Below are 20,114 nucleotides of genomic sequence, written 5' to 3' on the forward strand. Positions count from 1 at the left end.
ATTTTAACTCTTTTCCTTTAGAAAACTGGCTTGTCTCACAAGCTTTGGAGCTAGTGAAATGGAGACACCTTGGTCAAGATTTTCAAAAGCAGCTAGTGATTAGTGGGGGGCCTCCATTTTTGGATGCATGACCTGAAACATCTTAAAGGGGAGCCTAATATTCAGAGAACAGGAGCTCAGCCCTGCCTGAAAATCAGATTCTTGTCAGGTATCTATCACGAGTTGGGCACCCAAAATTTGAGGAGCCCTAAATCACAAACCTCTTTTGACAATTTTGCTCTGCCCAGGAAGGAAAAGCTCTCTCAACAAAGTGAATGTTAGTTTGTAAAACACAGGCTCCTTAAAAGGGAAAAGAAATGGAAAGCAGATGAGGAGGCAAAAACCACCACTGTGGTTGATGAATCGCTCCCATTGTGTTTTTATTTTAGTTTGAGGGTTGCGCCAAAGCCTATTCCCGACTGGAGAACTTAAAGACACACCTGAGATCTCACACTGGAGAAAAGCCGTACGTCTGTGAACATGAGGGCTGCAATAAAGCCTTTTCCAACGCTTCGGACAGAGCAAAGCACCAGAACAGGACGCATTCCAATGAGGTAAACCCACCCTCACCACAAGTGTTGTGGATTTGTAACAAAATTTTTGCTGACAATATACAATTTACATGCTGGACTCGTGTAAAAAGGAATTTACCATAATGAAAGACTTTTATTTTTTTTACTTGGATTTATTTGGTGCAGAGCCAGACCGCATTAGCTTTATATTTATGAAAGCCATGTTAGAAACTATAAATAGATGCTGAAGTATGCAAATTTTCTGATTGGCTTTTGAAATTAAAGCTGGTGCTTTCCAAATTCATAATTTTTAATAGCCCAAACAGGGTCCTACATTTTTGTACCTTGCTTTTTAACATGATTGCAGCATAGACTCATAGTGGTGTGATTTCTACCCTGGGTCCTGACGCTTTGGAAATAGTCGCACCTGCATCTTTTGATGTACAATGATAAAGTGTGATGCAATGCTTTGTTAACCCTGGCTAATTAAGACCCACTATTAGAAGTTGGGGAATGCAGGAAATTGCCTTTATTGTAACGCATTTGATGGTCTGCTGCAAACGGCTAAGGCTGAAGATTAACAATTATATTACTACTAATTAGCAGACGACGGGAAGGGGGAAAAAACAGTGTTCTAGAGTTCTAGTAATGTTTGCAACCATGAAGGAACAAGTCTGTAGCCTAATTTGTAGCAGTTAAATATGAATCATTGGAGAATGGAATAAAGTAATTTCAATGGATGACAGAATTTTAAAGCAATACTATATTACCCAGTGATAAGCAAACTTCAAAAGGTTTCACGGATTTGGTTCAGATGGGAATAAGCACTCCAAAGTTTTGGATGCTTCTCTGAGCTATTTTAACTAGAGAAGGACCCAGATGAACAACCCAGATCCAAACGTCTTTCCAGGTATTCAGATCTGAATCCAAATATCTAGGCTGACCTCTCTCAGTGATAAGCTGGTGGGTAAGTTAGAGCTGCTCCCTTGCAAATCTGATTTGTACCAGGGCTGGGCAGCTCGAGACTTATAAATTCATAGACTCGAAGGCCAGAAGGGACCATTAGATCATCTAGTCTGCCCTCCTGTGTATCACAGGCCATTCAGTTGCACCCACTACCCCTATAGTGAGCCCAGTAACTTGTGGTTGGCTAAAGCATATCCTCCAGAAAGACATCCAGTTTTGATTTGAATACAACAAGAGATGGAGAATCCCCCAGTTCCCTTGGTAGTTTGTTCCAATAGTTAGTCACCCTCACTGTTAAAAATTTGTGATCCATTTGAATTTGGCTGGCTTCAGCTTCCAGCCATTGGTCCGTGTTATGCATTTCTCCCCTACATTAAAGAGCCCATTAGTTTCTGATATTTACGTCCCATGAAGGTATGGAGACGCTGTAATCAAGTCACTCTCACTCTTCTTTTGGATAAACTAAACAGATTGAACTTTTTAAGTCTCTCACTGTAAGACATTTTCTCCAGCCCTTGAATAATTTTTGTGGTTCTTTTTCACCCATCTCCAATTTTTCAACATCCTTTTAGAAATATGGACACTAAAACTGGACACAGTATTCCAGGATTGGTCTCCCCACTGCCGGGGACAGAAGTGAAATCAACTCCTACTCACTACTCCCCTGTTTATACATCCAAGAATTGCTTTAGCCCTTTTTGCCACAGCATTGCACTGGGAGCTTGTGCTTTGTGGCTCGTCCACTTTGACCTCTAGATCTTTCTCAGAGTCATGGGTTTCCAGGATGCAGTCCCGCATTTCTGTAGGTATAGCCTGAATTCCTTGGACCTGGATGTATAACTTGGCATCTGACTGCATGAAAATGCATTTTGTTTGAATGGATCCAGCTTACCAAGCAATCCACAGAGCTGCAATAGGTCTCTGATAGCCCTCGCACTACTTGTATGCAGTGTATTTGGAGCTGTGTCAGTCCCAGGATATTAGGACACAGGGTAGGTGAAGTAATATCTTTTACTGGACCAACTTCTGTTGGTGATAGAGGGTACGTCTACACTTACTTCCTGGTTCGGCGGCAGGCAATCGATCTTCTGGGATCGATTTATTGCGTCTTGTCTAGACGCGATAAATCCCGGAAGTCGGCGAGAGGAGTACACGGCATCGACGGGGGAGCCTGCCTGCCGCGTCTGGACCCGCGGTAAGTTCGGACTAAGGTACTTCGAATTCAGCTACGTTATTAACGTAGCTGAATTTGCGTACCTTAGTCCGAAGTGGGGGGTTAGTGTGGACCAGGCCAGAGACAAGCTTTCGAGCTTACCAGAGCTCTGTGTGACTCGAAAGCTTGTCTCTCTCACCAACTGAAGTTGGTCCCTCACCCACATTGTCCCTCTCCTAAGAACATAAGAACAGCCATACTGGGTCAGACCAAAGGTCCATCTAGCTTCACATCCTGTGTACTCAGGCTAGACCACAATTTCACATTCAGAAAAGGCGGAATTATCCATCAATATTCACAAGAAATTAGGCCCAGATTCCCCAGGTTTGTCCCCATCAGTTTGTAACAAAACTGTTAGGAATATGGTTCAGTCTCTTATTGCTTTCATGGCATCAGGTTTCCAGGCTGCCAGTTTATCACTACTTTGGCTGCCATTCGTTTGAAATGAGGAAATGTGCCCGTGTGTTATCAATGAACCCATTAGGATATCGCAGCTGTGGATTTTCCAGGGAAGAGATGTCTAGTGTTGTTCCAGAAAATTGTTCTTTAACTCCATCACCCCACTGTGGTGCAAACCTGCTGGCTCACTGAAAAGTTCAAGGTGACGCAAGTCTGCAGCTATTAGGCTACATCTACAGTACAGCTGGGAGTAGGCTGACCAGATAGGAAGTGTCAAAAATTGGGACAGGAAGTGGGTGCCTTTGTGAGAAAAAGACCCAAAAATCAGGACTGTCCCTATAAAATCGGGACATGTGGTCACCCTAGCTGGGAGGTGTGATTCCCAGCTCAGGTAGACGTACACGCACTAGCTCTGATCGAGCTAACATGCTAAAAATAGCAGTGAATCTGCAGCAACACAGGCAGTTTACACAGGCTAAGCCCACCTGCCCAGGACCCTGGGTACACACTCAAGCAGCTGCTACCTAGCTAGATCAAAACTTTCTCAGGCGTGTCTACACATGCTCCAATCATATCTCCCTATTGCAGTGTAGACATACCCAAAGAGACATTTTTCCCCAACTCGAGCTGAAATTCAGTTGAACTCTAGAAATCCAGTGCCCCTGAGTTTCTGAGAAGGCTTGTGATGATTCCACCGGCCGAAGAGATGTAACTTTTCAAGTATTTGAGAAGGATTTGGAAGGAGATATTGGAACTGTTTGCCGGGCTTGAACCGGCAAAAGCAGAGCATTCCAAACACCAGATACCTCTGTTTGAACAATGCTTAAGATATTTTGTAGGCATCCCAGACATCCCAAATTTCAATATTCAATATCAAACAGAGCTATTATCTACTCCCTGACATTAGGGCTAAAGGACCTTTGTAAGTCATCATCTCCTATTCCCTTTTCCCTAATGCAGATTATAATAATATTAATAATACTTCTATATTGCCCCATCCAAGAATCCAAGTGAGCATTACAAACATTAATTCATTAAATCACCACAGCACCCTGTGAGGTAGATACTTATCTCCCCATTTTACAGATGGGGAAACTGAAGCACAGAGAGTTAAAGTGACTTACCCAAGATCAGCCAGGAAGTCTGTTGCAAGAATAGATCTCTAGTGCTGTTCATGTGATTGTGCTGGTTTAGTTTTGTTTGTTGGCTGGTTTTGTTGGGTTTGATTTTACCCAAAACTAACTAACTGACTAAATAATTCTCCCCCCCCAGCAATTTTACGTGTGCTTTTCAGTCAACTTGGAAAATAGATACCTAACTAATAGAAATGGCCATTTTTGGTTAACCTTAGGAAACCATTTATGTATTGTTCCTTTAGATGGATCCATTCCAATGTCACAGTGGAAAAGTACGTAGAGCAATTGTGAGGCTGAAGTGGTGCTTGTGATCAATTCAACCCTTCAAAAGCAGCACTAGCTTTCACAGCTTTGGTGCTCGTGCACATTGGAATTGGAAAGTGGATAAATCAAAGTTTTTTTAAAAAAAAGAAAGGATAGCTACTTGCTAACTTCGGTTTCCAAAAGTCTGGCCTCAGACTTGCTTTGCTGCAGTGATCAATGATTCATGATTCCAGGAATACAATGCCATTGCCTTAAAAAGTATTGCGTGCCTGTGGTTTGTTTTGCACAGTAACAGATTTCAGAGTGATGGGTGCTGGAGATATACGAAAGACTAGACAGACAGAATCCAGTCTGGCTTAGTTTCTCTGGATTTCCATAGATCAGGAGGTCTCAAACATTTTCCCAGAGTAGACACCATCTTAACGGAGAGATTGTCTTGTAGACAATCCCCTGCAATTCCAATGACTCAGACCACCTCCCCTCCCATCCACAATCATGAAACATTCCTGTGGCAACAAATGCTTAGATGGAAAAGTAATATTAGGAAAGTATTTTGTGAATTTTTAGCTGTCTTTGAATTTAGCAGCCCAAAACAAGAAGTAAAGCCAGTACTATGCGACTAGCCAGGTCTCTGTGGCTCACCACCCAGTTTTCCATGACCACCAGCAGAACATGGATCACAGTTTAGAAATCTGCTGCAGATGATTTGCAAGATCCTAAGAGGCAGATTCTTCACTTTTTTTGCTGGCAGCATCATGTTCATTGTGTTCTGTAAGGACATGACTTATCTTTGTCCACAAAGCATGTCCACAATATTTCAGTCTGCTTTAAAAATAACCTCACATTTGTCATATCGACAGAAACCCTATGTCTGTAAAATCCCGGGCTGCACAAAGAGATACACGGACCCCAGTTCCCTCAGGAAACACGTCAAGACTGTGCATGGGCCCGATGCCCATGTCACAAAGAAGCAGCGCAACGACGTTCACCCACGGCCGCCTCCCCTCAAGGAAAATGGCGACAACGAAGCAAGTGCCAAGCAGAGTAGCAAGGTGTCAGAAGAGAACACTGAGGCTAACAGCACCACCAGAGGCATGGAGGACTGCTTACAAGTCAAAACAATAAAGACCGAGAATTCTGTGGTAAGAGAAGCTGTTGTTTAAAAGATAAGAGTATGGTTTGTAATTTCTCGGAGACACAGGAGAAAAATGTAAAGTTGCAGCCTTGTTCCTCCTCATGCATTTGCCATGCACTCAGAAATTTGCAGGACGATCCCAGTTTTCAAGGTCCCCAACCCTAAATTTAAGATTGCAGGACAGTTAAGAGTCCCCAGTGTATTTTGTGTCTTGTTACACAGCAACACAGAGCCCAAGGTGAGATATTTGTAACATTGCTGATACGTCATGATAGGATGATGAATGAATGCGTCAGCCCATGCGGCCTTAATTCCATGCCACGAAGGTGAAAATATGACAATAACATGTCATCATAATACAATATCTTTTGTCCCCCAAGACACTTTAAATCAGGCAGTAGTCTTATTTCCTTTCCAAGTCAGCTGCACGTCATTTCATTAAATCTGTGTGTTTCTGTGTATTACACAGTAGTTAGAGGAAGTCAAGAGTCTTGCTGCACCATAACTCTTTCACATTTCAACATTTCTCCTTCTCTTAGCAGCCAAAAAGACAATTTTTCTGTAAAACAAGAGGCAATAAATGGCTGAACTAAAGTCACTTTCACCTGCTAGAGTTCATTCAGTCCCCGGGTTTCTCACTGGAGTTGAGAGAACTTCACAAGCCTTTGAGACTCAAAGTATACAGTTTCTTGATTTTAAGCCAGGCTAAAATGTTTCCATTTCTACCAGTCAACATGGCTTTGCACTATAAAAGGGCTAGATGCCATGCTCTTGGCTGATACTGTGACGATATATGAGTTTAGTCCAGGAAGGAATTGACTATTTTCACAGCCAGAATGGCTTTTATTTATTTCACCTTCACATGCTCCTGTGTTCATTGAAAAACTCAGTGTAAGAATAAGTCTCACACACACACACACACACAGTGTTTTTCTAAGAAAATATTTCTCCCCTGCTTTCCCTAACGGTGATTTTTCTAACAGACTGTAGGTCAAGTTCTTTCTATAGTTACACCCTGTACAACTCCATTGGTGTTAGGCACAGTGGGCAACCCTTCCTTTCTGTTACACCCACGGAACCCCTTTGACTTCACTTGGGCTGCATGGTGTAACGAGGGCAGTACCCAGCTCACTGTGCCTATCGACAACATATGTATCTATCTGTATTTACTACTTGTTTCAATTCAAATCTCCGAAGCCCTGGGATGGAGCTAGTGACTGGTTGATTGAAATCACTTGTAATGGTGTCTGGGGGTCCCTCTTTCTGACCCAAAATTCGGTCTAATCTAAAATCCACCAAGGTCTGTGAAAATTCACTGGGATTTGGATCCAGGTACATTAAGAGGTGTTCAATTAAATGTGCTGACTTCTGAATTGGGGTGGGGTGGGTGTCAGGAAAAAGAATGCTGCTAATTTACCCTGAATTGTGCACTCCCCTCTACGCTCTTTCACTAATCTTCTCCCTTTCGTTAATGTTCTCTTTATTCTAACTACCTGTTCTTTGTTCCCACTTACCTTTCCTTACTGTACCTTCCTAAGGACAGTCGGTACTAAGGTGAGCAAAGAAATTCTTTGTATTGAAATCGTTGTATAAAAATGTGATATATTCTGTACTGTGCATTTACAGCTAACCAAACCGAGCTAGTGTGTAAATGCAAAGGGAGTGAGGAGGTGTAGGTGGGCAGCCAGTAAGGGGCAATTGGGGGAGAGTCCAGCAGCTCTTTGTCAGTGTCCCAAGAATTCCCCTTAGTTAATTCGTCTCAGCATTACACCCCAGCATTGCACTCCTGGAATGTAACCTCTGTCCTTCCAATGAAAGGAAACTGGACCCTTTAAAGCCAGGCAGCCCTGCTATTTAGGGCTGGTTTTGATCAAAATAAGGCACTCCCTCTCCCGACACTCCCACCTGGTCCTGGGGCTAAATATGTTGCTTCTGCAGCATTCCCAGGTTGTGACAATCTCTGGAGCAAGAGTTCAGGACCAGGAATTGAGAACCCTGGCATCTTCCCTAACAATGAAGAGTGCTGTGACCAAGCAAGTTCAGACCATTCAATGTTTGTTAAAAATAAGTTGCTCAGTGTGAAATGTCATTTCTAATGCAAGTAAAACAAACCTTTATGGCACTTATCTACCCCATCTGTAAGTGGGAGTTTGCAAACAGCAAACCATGTTTTTATCCGTCTAGAAAGATTGTCAGCTAAACTAATTACATGTTAAGGTATTTAAAAGACAGAAATATGTTGTGCCTGAAACACTTAGGACTTGATCCTATGTTAGATAAACTGGTGCTCATTGCAGTTGTACTTTGCACAATCTGCTAATGCACTAGCTTATCTTAATGAAGTATCAACCCTTTATCTACTGCAGCAGCAATGTTTGGTTTGTCTCTATGGGCAAAATGAAACACACCAAAGATTTTTAACCCATAGGGGTTTTATGCAAATGCTTGTGAATTAAAAAAAAAATCCATCCAAATTTGTTAAAGTACTGCTGTTTTTAAATAAACCTAGTGCCCACAGCATGAAACTATAATGCCAGTTGGCATTAATTAGCATACTGGCCTTGTCAGCAGCAAAGACTGGATGTGGAAACTAAACTATTCACCCCCACCTAGAAAGTGCTCCGTGGCTGCAGAACAGAGCTGAGATGTGGCAGTGGGCAGCATGTGTGTATGGGGAAGGAGGTGACCACATGTTCCCTGTATCAAATGTGTTGATAAATAGGAGACTTCAGTCTCCAGGTCCGTGTGTGTGTGTGTTCCAAAGCTGTGTTTTCAACTGCAGAACTCAGACCTTCTATTATTTCTCCTTTCCAAGATGTGTCAGTCCAGTCCTGGTGGCCAGTCATCATGCAGCAGTGAACCATCACCACTTGGTAGCACCAACAACAATGACAGTGGAGTAGAAATGAACATGCACAGTGGGGGAAGCCTGGGAGACCTGACCGCACTGGATGACAACGTTCCTGTTGTGGACTCGACAGTCTCATCGGGCAATTCAACAGTCAGCCTTCAGCTAAGGAAACACATGACAACGATGCAGCGACTTGAACAACTCAAGAAGGAGAAACTCAAGACGGTTAAGGATTCCTGCTCATGGGTGAGCCCAGCTCCACAAGTCAGAAACACCAAGCTGCCTCCCATACCAGGAAATGGTAAGCCATGGTCCTGTGTTCTTCCCGCTGTTAGACTCCCTCAGGCCATGTCCCATGTCTCACAGTGAAGGATCTGCCCTAGAGCAGAATCATTTCCCTGCCTTTCAGCATCACTCCTCACAGAATAAAGATGAGCTGTCTCATAAAAGGACCACTCAGGTATGAACTCAGCCATATAATTTTGGGTAGGATTCCCAGGGTTGCCCAAGGCTAGTTTGCACCTGCCCCCACCTTACCCCAGTGGTGGAAATTACAGCAGCCCTGTGCTATCAGTAACAATCCCCTGTGGGCTGTTTTGCTGAGGACTGCTAGAGCAGAACAACAATCTAGCCATGCCCCCATCCCTGGCCATGACTTTGTCCTGCCCCTATATCAGGTGGGGAGCTCAGTGGTGGTGGCATAGAGCCACCTATGCTAGTTTTAACTTCTATGCCAGCTGGAGATTCCTGACTAGGACAAATTAATGATCATTTTGTGCCTCTCCAGCTTATCAAAGGAAAAGTCCCTGGGCAGATGATCTGTCCTGAGAGTTTACTGTATAGGAGCTTCTTGAATTGCTCTGGGAAAAATCTCAGAAGGGTGCATGAATTTCTAGTATTGAGCAATGAGACCTCTGCCTCTGAATTTTTGAAACCAGTTTGAGTGACTGGTCATATGACCAGGCTTGGAAACCACATGTTATGCCTGTAGTGTCTTTCATTCTGCCTTATAAAAAGAAGCCCATAGGAATGCTCTCCTCATCGGTTGCAGTGGCAATGAAGCAAACACTGGAAAAGACTCTGTAGCAGCGACTCAATTAATTTCCTGAGTACATCTCACTGTCCTCTTTCCCTGCCCTGTACTGTCCCTTGTCTCATAGGAGCAGAGCTGCAGACAATGTGCTGACTCCATTACCAGTTAGTCACGTTTACATCACTCTTCTTAAGCAGACATTTGCTGTTGGGTAACACACACAGATCTGTATTTAGACCCCAAGCACAACAATGAATGTAATGTAGCTATTTACCCCAAAATAGCCCTCTCAGCTAACAAAACCATTTTTCTTCCCCCCAACCCTCTTCCAGGCTCTATCCTAGAAAATATTGGTGGTTCCTCTGCTACACTGCCTAATCCTAGAATAACGGAGCTGTCTGTAAATGAGATTACGATGCTGAATCAGCTCAATGAACGCCGTGACAGTACGACAAGCACCATCAGCTCGGCCTACACTGTCAGTCGCAGATCATCGGGGATTTCCCCTTACTTCTCTAGTCGCCGTTCCAGCGAAGCTTCGCAGTTTGGGAATCGTCCCAACAACACGAGCTCTGCCGACTCCTACGACCCGATTTCTACGGACGCGTCACGCAGATCGAGCGAAGCCAGCCAGTGTAGCGGCATACCAGGCCTTCTCAACCTCACGCCAGCTCAGCACTACAGGCTGAAAGCCAAGTACGCTGCTGCCACGGGGGGCCCTCCTCCCACACCTCTACCTAACTTGGAAAGAATGAGTCTGAAGAACAAGATCTCTCTTCTCGATGGGCCGGATCCTGCTTTGCCTTCATTTCGCCTCCCTCCTGGGCCAAGACGCTGTAGCGATGGCAGCACTTATGGGTACGCAGCAGCCCCGGCTTTTCCCCATGACGTGTCAGGTAACAACACAAGACGCGCGAGTGATCCTGTGAGGAGACCCGCCGCAGATCCACTGTCCCTCCCTAGAGTCCATCGCTTCAATAGCACCAACAGCATGAATCCCCTCCACCCACCACATCCTGCGGACAGAAGGAACTGCAGCCTTTCAAATTACACACGTTCTGATGGGAGCCTTCCCAGGCACGTCTATTCACCTCGACCTCTGAGCATTAGTGAAAATATTACCATGGAAGCAATGTCAGGTGAGACGGAGGGCCCCATTGGAGAAGATGACATTATGCTGCCAGATGATGTAGTGCAATATATCAAATCTCAGAACAATGGGACAGCTGTAGAAAACACTTCCATAGGGTACAGTAATGAAATGCTAAACTTCCAAGGCAATGGGAAACTGCAACATCAGAACTTGTCTAGCCAGCACAGGATGGCTGGAACTGATGCAAGCGTGAACCATTTGGGTCCAGGGGTGACAGAATGCCACATGAGCTTTGGTGCTCCCTCGAACATGAGCAAAAACAACATGCCCGTCCAGTGGAATGAGGTTAGCTCAGGTACCGTTGATGTTATGTCTAACCAATCGAAGCAACAGTTTTCTCAAGGAAACTTAGCTGTTGTCCAGCAGAAGCAGAACTTTGGTCAGTATCAGAACTTTAACCAGCAGCAAATGCAGATGAGTCAAAGCGGCATGAATGTAACACAGCAGAATTTTATGCAAAGAAATGTGAGCATGGATGGACAAAGGCTAAACTGTATGCAGCTGAGGCAGCAGCAGATAAATCCAGGCCCTAATATGAACTCCGATTTGAGCCTGCACCAAGGGTATAACCAGGCTCATCAAATGCTGAGCCCAAATGCAATCAGTGGAGATCCAAACCAGCTTTCCCCTTCTTGTAGCAACATGGTAGTGAAGTCTGGATCCCACGTTCATCCTCAGCAAATGGACGTTGCGACAGATCCCTCTTTAATGGTCAACAGTAATAGACTGACTCAGGTCATGCATGAACAAAGTCAGCAGAACTATTCATCTCAGACAAATCCCATGAATTTCCCCATGACTCAGGAGGTGTTTTATCAGCCCCCTTCTTTAATGACCTCAAATCAGCCAAACTTTGAGCCCCAACAGAGCATAATGGGTTCAGCTGGCCAGACCTACACTCCTGGAATGGTACAGCCTCATCCTCCACCTGACCCTAGTCCAGTAAACAGGCATAGAGGGATACGCAACATGCAGCAACTCGGTTACATGAGAACTCCCCACCCTACTAACGCCATGAGCCCTGGCCAGGAAACAGCAAAGGCCACTCCGAAAAGAACCAACAATATGGTGTCCGTGCAGGCTCAGCAATGTGCAAACAGCACGAGGGAAAACAATTTGATGTACTATTATGGTCAAATCCACATGTATGAACAAAATGGAAACTTTGATAACCATGTGGACTGTAGAGTGGGACAGCAGCAGTGTGCCTTGAATATCAAGCCAGCTGCCATGCCGTCTCCCGGAGCTAACCAGGTGTCAAGCACAGTGGACTCACAGGGTCTGGAGCCTGCTCAGATAGATTTTGATGCCATCATGGATGATGGAGACCATTCAAGCCTGATGTCAGGAACCCTCAGCCCTAGCATTCTGCAAAATCTCTCCCAGAACTCCTCTCGCCTTACAACTCCACGGAACTCTCTGACACTGCCGTCCATACCAGCTGGAATAAGCAACATGGCGATAGGTGACATGAGCTCCATGCTAACCACCCTGGCAGAAGAGAGTAAATTTCTTAACATGATGTCCTAATGATAAAGCCCCACGGTTTATCCCAGGGACTTTACACAAAGCAGTTTTATGAATGTGCTTTTTAAAAATAATCAGTTTCTATAGAGTAGCATTTTTGAGAAGTATTAAATACATTAAAGGGATTCAAAGTAAAAAATGTCTCTGTACAGACTTATGTAAACTATCTAAAAGCAGTTTAGCACCAAGAGTGCAACCTCTAGTATTATTTTTTTGCTTGGTTTTTCAGGGGTCTGAGCAACGCCACCGCCAAATGAGAATATTGCATAAGAATGGTTAAAAATGAAATCTTTTCCTCCGTGTTTGCCACCTCCCTTTGTTTTCTTTTAGTTATGTCTGCAAAAAGCCCATTCTCAACGCATGTCAGAAACAAATGGAGGGGTGTCTTTTTGATCTGAATAAAAGCCATACTGCGTATTCTGCTCCAGTGAGATAAGCATTTAGTTACATCTCCCCAAAAGTCCACTTCCAGCAATATCATTATAAACTGTTCTTTGTACCTTGCGACTTTGTAGAAAAGCATCAGTTCCAAACAGCTTCTCAGAAAAGTGCCTTACTAGTGTTTAGTCAAGGCGTCTCTTCCATTAAAAGCAAATATAGTGTATATAAAATCAAAAGAAATGTGCATTTATAAAGCATAGCAGTGTTTCGGAAAAACATCAGGAAGATACATTGTTGGGACACATGAAAGATTAATGCCCCCTTTTGTCAGACATGTTTACAATACGGTTTATATCATGGGTAGAATGTAGCAGAGGCCTGAAAATACCATTCATCTGAAAGCATCTCTAATGGCAGGAAAGCCCCGATCCTGCAAAGGTTTATGCATTTGCTTAACTTTATGCCCTGTCAGTAGTGACTTCAGTAGAATACTGACTTTCGTCTGGGGCCTTAAACAACTTGTGTAAATCAGGGGGTTATATGGGAATTAATTCAGGGAAGCCTATGGTCTGTGTTGTACAGGAAGTTGGACTAGATGATCACAGTGGTCCCTTCTAGTCTTAAACTCTGTGAATCTATGAAAATTGCTAATGGGGCTTCACAACAGCTCAGCTCTAATTTGTCCTCACCGGGGTGATGAGGGGGGGGGGCATATAATTACTTAGCTAGCTTTGGACTTGTCTGCACAAACAATTAGGTCACGACAAGGTGAGGTGTGACTCTACCCCGCACTAGCCTGCCTCGGACTAACTATCCACGTGGATCTTGCTGATGCACATTAACAGTTCTTAGTGCACTTTGGTCTGGTCCTCTTTGAAACAGGACTAGATCCAAGCGCCCCGATGAACGGTTAATGCATATCAGTAGGGCCTACCTCACAAGCTAGTGCAGGGTTGATTCATACCCCAACTTGCCACAAACTAAATGTTCATGTAGACGAGCCCTTAGTCAAATGTCTGGGATTTGTAGTGGGGTATCAGAGCTGTGGGTGAAAGCCTCTCTGAAAATTACCCATAGGAGGAATCTAACCACAAGCAAATCCTCCACAAAATATAAGCTGGCTAACAGTTTTTGCAATTTTAGGGCCTGATCCTGAAGTCAGTGGAAAGACTCCTCAATGCATTATTTATTACTGTTGGTAGACAAAAGGGTAAACAGACCTCAATGAAATTTACCACATCTCAAAAAGACAATTCTTTTCTTCCTAGTATTATAGTGTTAAGTATATCAAGAGGAAGGGTACACACGTGAAATTCCCTCCTGATTCCAAACATCCTGTGTGCTGAACTTTAAAAAACTAAACCAGATGTGCATGATGTCTCATCAGCAGGGCTCCATGCTTTCCCGCTCAATTGATGTCCAACGCTTTACTGAATATGGCTCAGTTCCACCTGCAAAATGCAGCTCCCATTGGGTGCTTTTTAAAGGTGCTAACGTTGGCTTTCTACAATCATTGCTCTCCTTTTGCACTCACCAGTGCTGCACAAACTGCACTAATACTAGCATGACTTGTGGCTGTTGCACGAATGCCAGTCATTATTCCTGCCCAAACGTTTGTGACGCCAAATACCCCAGAAGGTCACACATAAATCGAATATATATTTACCATAGGACTAGAGTGCAAAAGCCTTCCTTGTGTTGGGCAGCACCCTACCAGACAGCAAGTGTGAAAAATCGGGACAATGGGTGGGGGGTAATAGGAGCCTATATAAGAAAAAGACCCCAAAATCAGGACTGTCCCTATAAAATCGGGACATCTGGTCACCCTAGAGTAAGGGGTGCGTAAACATAGCAGAAGCTGGCCCACCCTAATTCTTAAATAAAAAGCTTGGGTAAACAAAGCATGATGGGCTTGATCCTGCCTTCCTCACATATCCTAAAACCCTCCTGACGTCACTGGGACTCCTGGCTGTGCTAGGAAAGCAAGATCAGGCAGGGCAGCTGTTTGCACTTGTGCCTAACCTAGAAAGATGAATTTAAAATGATTGGGTTTTTTGAGTTCATGGTACAGACTCACCTGCAGTTACCTCACCCTTGCATTTGAGGAAAGAGGGCAGGGCCCAATTTAGGACTCTGAGCCATACTGGACACATGGAGTTACACTTTGGGCTTCCCAAGTGCTGCAACTGATCAGGCCCTTGCATCTCCATTGGCTGTTGAGCTGATTTATTCAGTGGATGCATATGACAATGCATGTTAGTGAGCCCCACTTCAGGCAACGCACGTAACAAGAAAAGATCAAACCCCAAAGCGAAACCATATCTCCAATTTGTCAAGATTCCTATCGTTTTTCAGAGGTGGTCTTCCTTCATTTACTAAAATAGTATTGTTATAACCATTCCAGCTCTGTATATAGTATGTATAGAAGACATCATTACTAAAAGCACTGTAGGTGAATTGTTCTGTCAAATTTATATCTTATGGACATTTTTAGCTGTTTTCTACATCATAAAAATGGAGGTAACGTGCTGAACCTGTATATAAGCCTTTTGTACATTAAAAAGTAATTTTTTTTCATAACTTATTTTGTTTCATGGTTACTGTATTGTGGTGGTACTCAGAGGCCCATGCAGGTTCAGGGCCTGCTTGTACTAGGTGTTGTACAAAGATACCAAAAAGATGGTTCCTAACTTGAGGAGCTTACAATCCAAGTACAGGCTAAGAGACTACAGACGGATACAACAAATTGATGGAGTGTGCCAGGTAACAGAGACACATGTGGGCAGTGTGATAAGCAGCAGTCACAGCACACCAGCTGCCTAACCATTATTGAGAGCCAAGGTGGGTGAGAAAATATCTTTTATTGAACCACCTTCTGTTGGTGAGAGAGACTCTGTGTAAGCTCGAAAGCTTGTCTCTCTCACCAACAGAAGTTGCTCTAATAAAATATATTACCTCCTCCAACTTGTCTCTCTATTAGCCTGGGACCGACACGTTACAACAACACTGCATATAACAATTGCTGAGTGTTTTGTAGGCATCATGGCAAAGGTGAGTTTTAAGGAGAACAAGGTCGAGGCTTTTGGGGATTTTACAGGAATCTCCTTCCACACATAAGGGGGCAACATGGCAGAAAGCACCAAGGTGCTTCCTGGAAATTTGACGAATGGGCAGTTAAGGCTGACATTGTTGGCAGAGCAGAGATGGGGGTTGATGGCTCAATAGTTGTTTTGTGTTTGGTGCAGTGAAGGGGAAGCCAGTCTGTTTGTAGTAGCTGGTGACATGCCAAGCAGTAGATCTACTGGTCGGGATCAAAATTAAGCCTGGTGTGCCTCCCATTGAAGTGAACGGAGAGATTCCCACTGACTTCAATGAGAGTTGGATCAACCACTTGAGAAATTGCCTTTTGCCTTGGCTCTGTCATTGGCCAACAAAATATTTGAATTGTGAATATGAGCTAATGTTTTGAAGGGGTTCCGGTGCAATGTATCACTCTTTATGAGAATTGTTTATAAACTGTGAACTTAAGTTGCAATGAAGACTTTAAAATATATAACACCGGCAATAAGCCAGACCAATCAGATCTGCCATACATTTTGGCACAAATGAAACTTAAAGAAGACCCAAACAGAATCCTGCTCCTTCTCTCTTTGGAATCAATGGCAAAACTCCCATTCATCTCAACAGCAGCAGGGTCTGACCCTAAGCAAGCATGACTACTGCAATATCCTTTCGATCCAAAGCGGAGGTGGAGGAAGAAACTACAAAGCAGTAATACCTCCCTCTCTGTGCAGTCCCTGTGCCAAGTCATTGTGTTATTCTCAGTACTAAGAGATGAAAATGGCCGTGGACTAGGGTCTGCTCCAAAGCCTAGAGAAGTCTTTACATTTACCCCTGGCCCTTAGTAAACATGATGGGGTCAAATGCAAACAAAAACCGACAATGTCAAGCCTTTTGATGTTTTGTTGTAAACATTTTGCGGGATTTGAACCAATCACCTTAAGGCAAAAAGGTTGACTAGCCCATTATTATCCTGCTAGCCTCAAAATCCATCGGGTAGATATCAACATATTCTGTATGACTCAAGAATTACAAAAATCCGTAAGGAATGGCTTTTGTTATTATTGGAGATAAATTGTTCAGACTTATTTTTCCTCCTTCTCAGAATTAGGGCATCATCCATTGTCCACTGAACTCAGAGGTTTTTCTATTGACTTCAGTGGCTTTTGAGTCAGGGTCTAAGTTCTTACTTATTTAGATCTAGAAATGGAGTCAAGATTCTAATATGTGATCCTAATCCAGATGTAAAGTTGCCTCTAATTCAGGGGCGTTCAGATGCAGAGTTTGATGGGAACTCTGTTTATATTATAAACGCTACATTTCTCTCCACTGGGGCTAGCACTTCCCAGGGCTCCCTCTGATGAATTGTAACCACTTGCACTTTTTTTATTGCTTGCACATCCTGGAATGTACAGCACAGAGGGTGTTTGTGTTTCTCAAAAGGCTTCTTGTGCAGAACTGTAAACACAGAAATGGTGATAATCCTTTTGCAACAACGAAAGTCCATTAATTAACCATGGCCTTGGGCACAGCTGGAATCAGGAGCTTTAGAGTCAATATTAAAATAAATGTGAACGCTTCATTTCATATTTAAATATTCCTCTTTTTAATCAGTTTCCTTCCGAACAAAGATACAGTATCTCTTTGGGCCAAATTCTAGCACCCTTAACTGAATGATACCTTACTTCATATTGCAATCAATGGAACCGTATGAGGAGTAAGGCCTTCACGATCCTTTAAAATGGAGCTAATATGTAATGTTTTCCTGGGGGGGGGGGAAGGAAAGAGACCATAAAAGCTACTGTTGCTGGATTTTGTTGCACTCCTACTGAGTATAGAGTCATTCCAATGGCCTCTTTATTGCAATGGTCTCAGTAGAGATGACATAGAAGCTCTTGTTCTTTATGAGCAGTTGGATCTACTTGGAAGAGCATATGTGTTGTAAATAAATGGTGTGTTTTATATTACTGGAAGGACAATTTATGACCAACCAAGGCCTCTTGCAGACAGCTATTTAACTTGTAAGTAAAATGACCTAACACTTAAGAAATTTAGAAGCTACAAAACATCCCTACATTACAGCCAATGCATTTATTTCCCCTCCCTCGCCCCCCCCCCATGATTTATGTTTCATGTAAAACTGTAAATGGATACTTTAAATACGTTCACTATAAAAAAAATAAACCCCCAAAGTAAAGCTTTTACACATGCTGAAGGTTTTGTGGCTACGGTAGCCTCCTGCAGTTGCACCAGTATCTGTGACCTACGGGCTAGATTTTCACCTGCGTATGCAGAGGCTTGGCTGACTGACTGACTCCTATTAATGATTAAGGGAGTTGCTGAGCTACATTACCGCATGATGCGCTAGAAATTTACCCTATTTATTGCTGGTTTATGGAAACACTTTGCTTATTACCCCAAGGGCTGATCGGTGGTTTGTTTCTTTCAGAGGACGCTATCTTGCACTCTGCAGGCTCAGTCTGGTCTTTACATTGTTGAACACCTTCCTGCACTACTACTAGTGTTATTATTTGTATTGTCATGATCGTGGATGAGAACCCCATTGTGCTAGGTGCTGTACAACGCAGAACAAAAAGACAGACCCTGCCCCAAAGAGTTTACAATCTACGTAGCAGACTATATATCTTATATGCCTGCTATAGCCTTCATCAAGAAGGAGCCCAAAGCACTTTACAGGTATAGAAATCCTCTCGCCTATACTTGGAAACCAGAGTGTGGCCGCAACCATTTTTGGCAGCAACCATTTCCCCCGCCTCCATCCCATTCTGGGGGAATGAAGAATAACGTTCCGCAGTGAGACCACAGAGGGGACTGTAGGTAGTCAGAATTGAATTATTCGAGTCCGAATTCGGCCAGAGCATCAAGCTTAATGCTGCCTTTTGGTGACATCGGCAAATCAATGCGAACATTCCTAGTGAAGGCTTTGCTTCATGTGATTTGGTGCCTCCCCCAAAGAAAATAAAGAAATGAATCACTGCTTGTGAAATTTCCGGGGTTTTGAGAAATCCTCTCCCATGAAGCGGGCAAAACTGTGAAAAGTAACTTGTGAATTTTGAGAAACCTATGAGGGCAGGATAAACCAAAAGCCACCAGGATCCATTTTGAAAACACTGTTTAGAAGGTAGCTTTGGAGCTGGTCTAAAGTCTACAAATTCTGATTTTAAAATGTTTTTGTGAATAAAAGTGCCAGTTTTGATTGGTTCTGTTTCATGGGGTCACATGATTGGTTACTCAGACGACTATCCCCTATTCAGACAAATACCCATAAATCCCAAAAGTTGTGAGCGTTTTAATACAAAAGTCATACTGCCTCTTTGGAAGGTTTCTGTCATCAAATCAGGGAGCAGAAGCAATAATGTGTGACTTTGATGGCCAATCAGAGAGAAAAATAACAAATAATCAAAGTGAACAGTTCTTGAATTGTTTGGCAAGACTATTGGATGAATGAGTAAGAACAATAAATACAACATTGGATTGGCTCACAAATGATTTGGGGCAGGGACAGTGTCCCTAGCCTCTGTTTGCCAGAAGCTGGGTATGGGTGACAGGGGATGGATCACTGGAGGATTCATTCTGTTCTGTTCATTCCCTCTGGGGCACCTGGCATTGGCCACTGTTGGAAGACAGGATACTGAGCTAGATGGATCTTGGTCTGACCCAGTATGGCCATTCTTGTGTTCTTATGGTCTTATGATTTGCTAACTGAAAACAGACTAACTTCATAGCTAATATTACTCTCTGTAGCAATAGTTTGACGATCCTCAGTAGCATTTCTACTCAGCTGCGTGATGCTCAGATAAGTTATCTGATCTGCCCAGTTATGCAGCTAATTGGAATCAGGAACCAGGTGTCTTGATAGAGCCGTCATATGCCTAAAACACTCAATCAAAATGCCTCCAATGCAAATTATTTAATCTTTGTGTCACACCTCCATAATTATTTCTAACAAAAGAGAACTCCATGCCCATAAAGAATTTAACATCACCACAGACATATGTAGGGAGAGCGGTAATTATCATCATGAGATCTTAATGACTGGTAAGGGCCTTGGTGTTCCATTTGATCCAAAAGACTGCCCCTCTAAAAGCCAAGCACCTCACCCTGTTTCAGTCCTAAGGGTATGTTACGACAAAGGGTCAGCAATGATGCTGCAGTAGTGTGGTGGTTAGCTAGGTTGCCGGAAAAATTCTTTTGGCTACCCAGCTGTAGATACAGTGCGGGTTAGGTCAACCTAATAACATTGCATAACGTGCAAAATTTTTCATAGCCCTAAGCAATGTAGCTAAATCCATCTAATTCTTAGGGATAATCAGGCTTAGTTTATTTGGGAGTGGGCCACCTAGTAATGATGAAAACCATGTGCCAGAGATCCATGGATTTCCTTGAGGCCGGGGGTCACCCATCCAAACGTTGAGAAGGCCTCA

General features: G+C 43.4%; 1 protein-coding gene across 1 annotated transcript in view; it reads left to right on the forward strand.

Annotated features, from left to right (window-relative positions):
• The window catches only part of GLI2 (GLI family zinc finger 2), a 251,937-nt gene extending 239,161 nt beyond the window's left edge, over positions 1–12,776 (forward strand). Inside the window, exons 11-14 of the mRNA XM_024197581.2 lie at positions 429–593; positions 5,390–5,671; positions 8,480–8,816; positions 9,881–12,776. Coding sequence (XP_024053349.1) covers positions 429–593; positions 5,390–5,671; positions 8,480–8,816; positions 9,881–12,231 — 3,135 coding nt within the window. The 3' untranslated portion in view covers positions 12,232–12,776. The remainder of the gene's footprint in view (positions 1–428; positions 594–5,389; positions 5,672–8,479; positions 8,817–9,880) is intronic.
• The last annotated feature ends 7,338 nt before the right edge of the window (positions 12,777–20,114 follow it).

The sequence above is a fragment of the Terrapene carolina genome, unplaced genomic scaffold (genome assembly GCF_002925995.2).
Source record: "Terrapene carolina triunguis isolate 2854851 unplaced genomic scaffold, T_m_triunguis-2.0 Scaffold62, whole genome shotgun sequence".
Classification (NCBI taxonomy): Eukaryota; Metazoa; Chordata; order Testudines; family Emydidae; genus Terrapene; species Terrapene triunguis.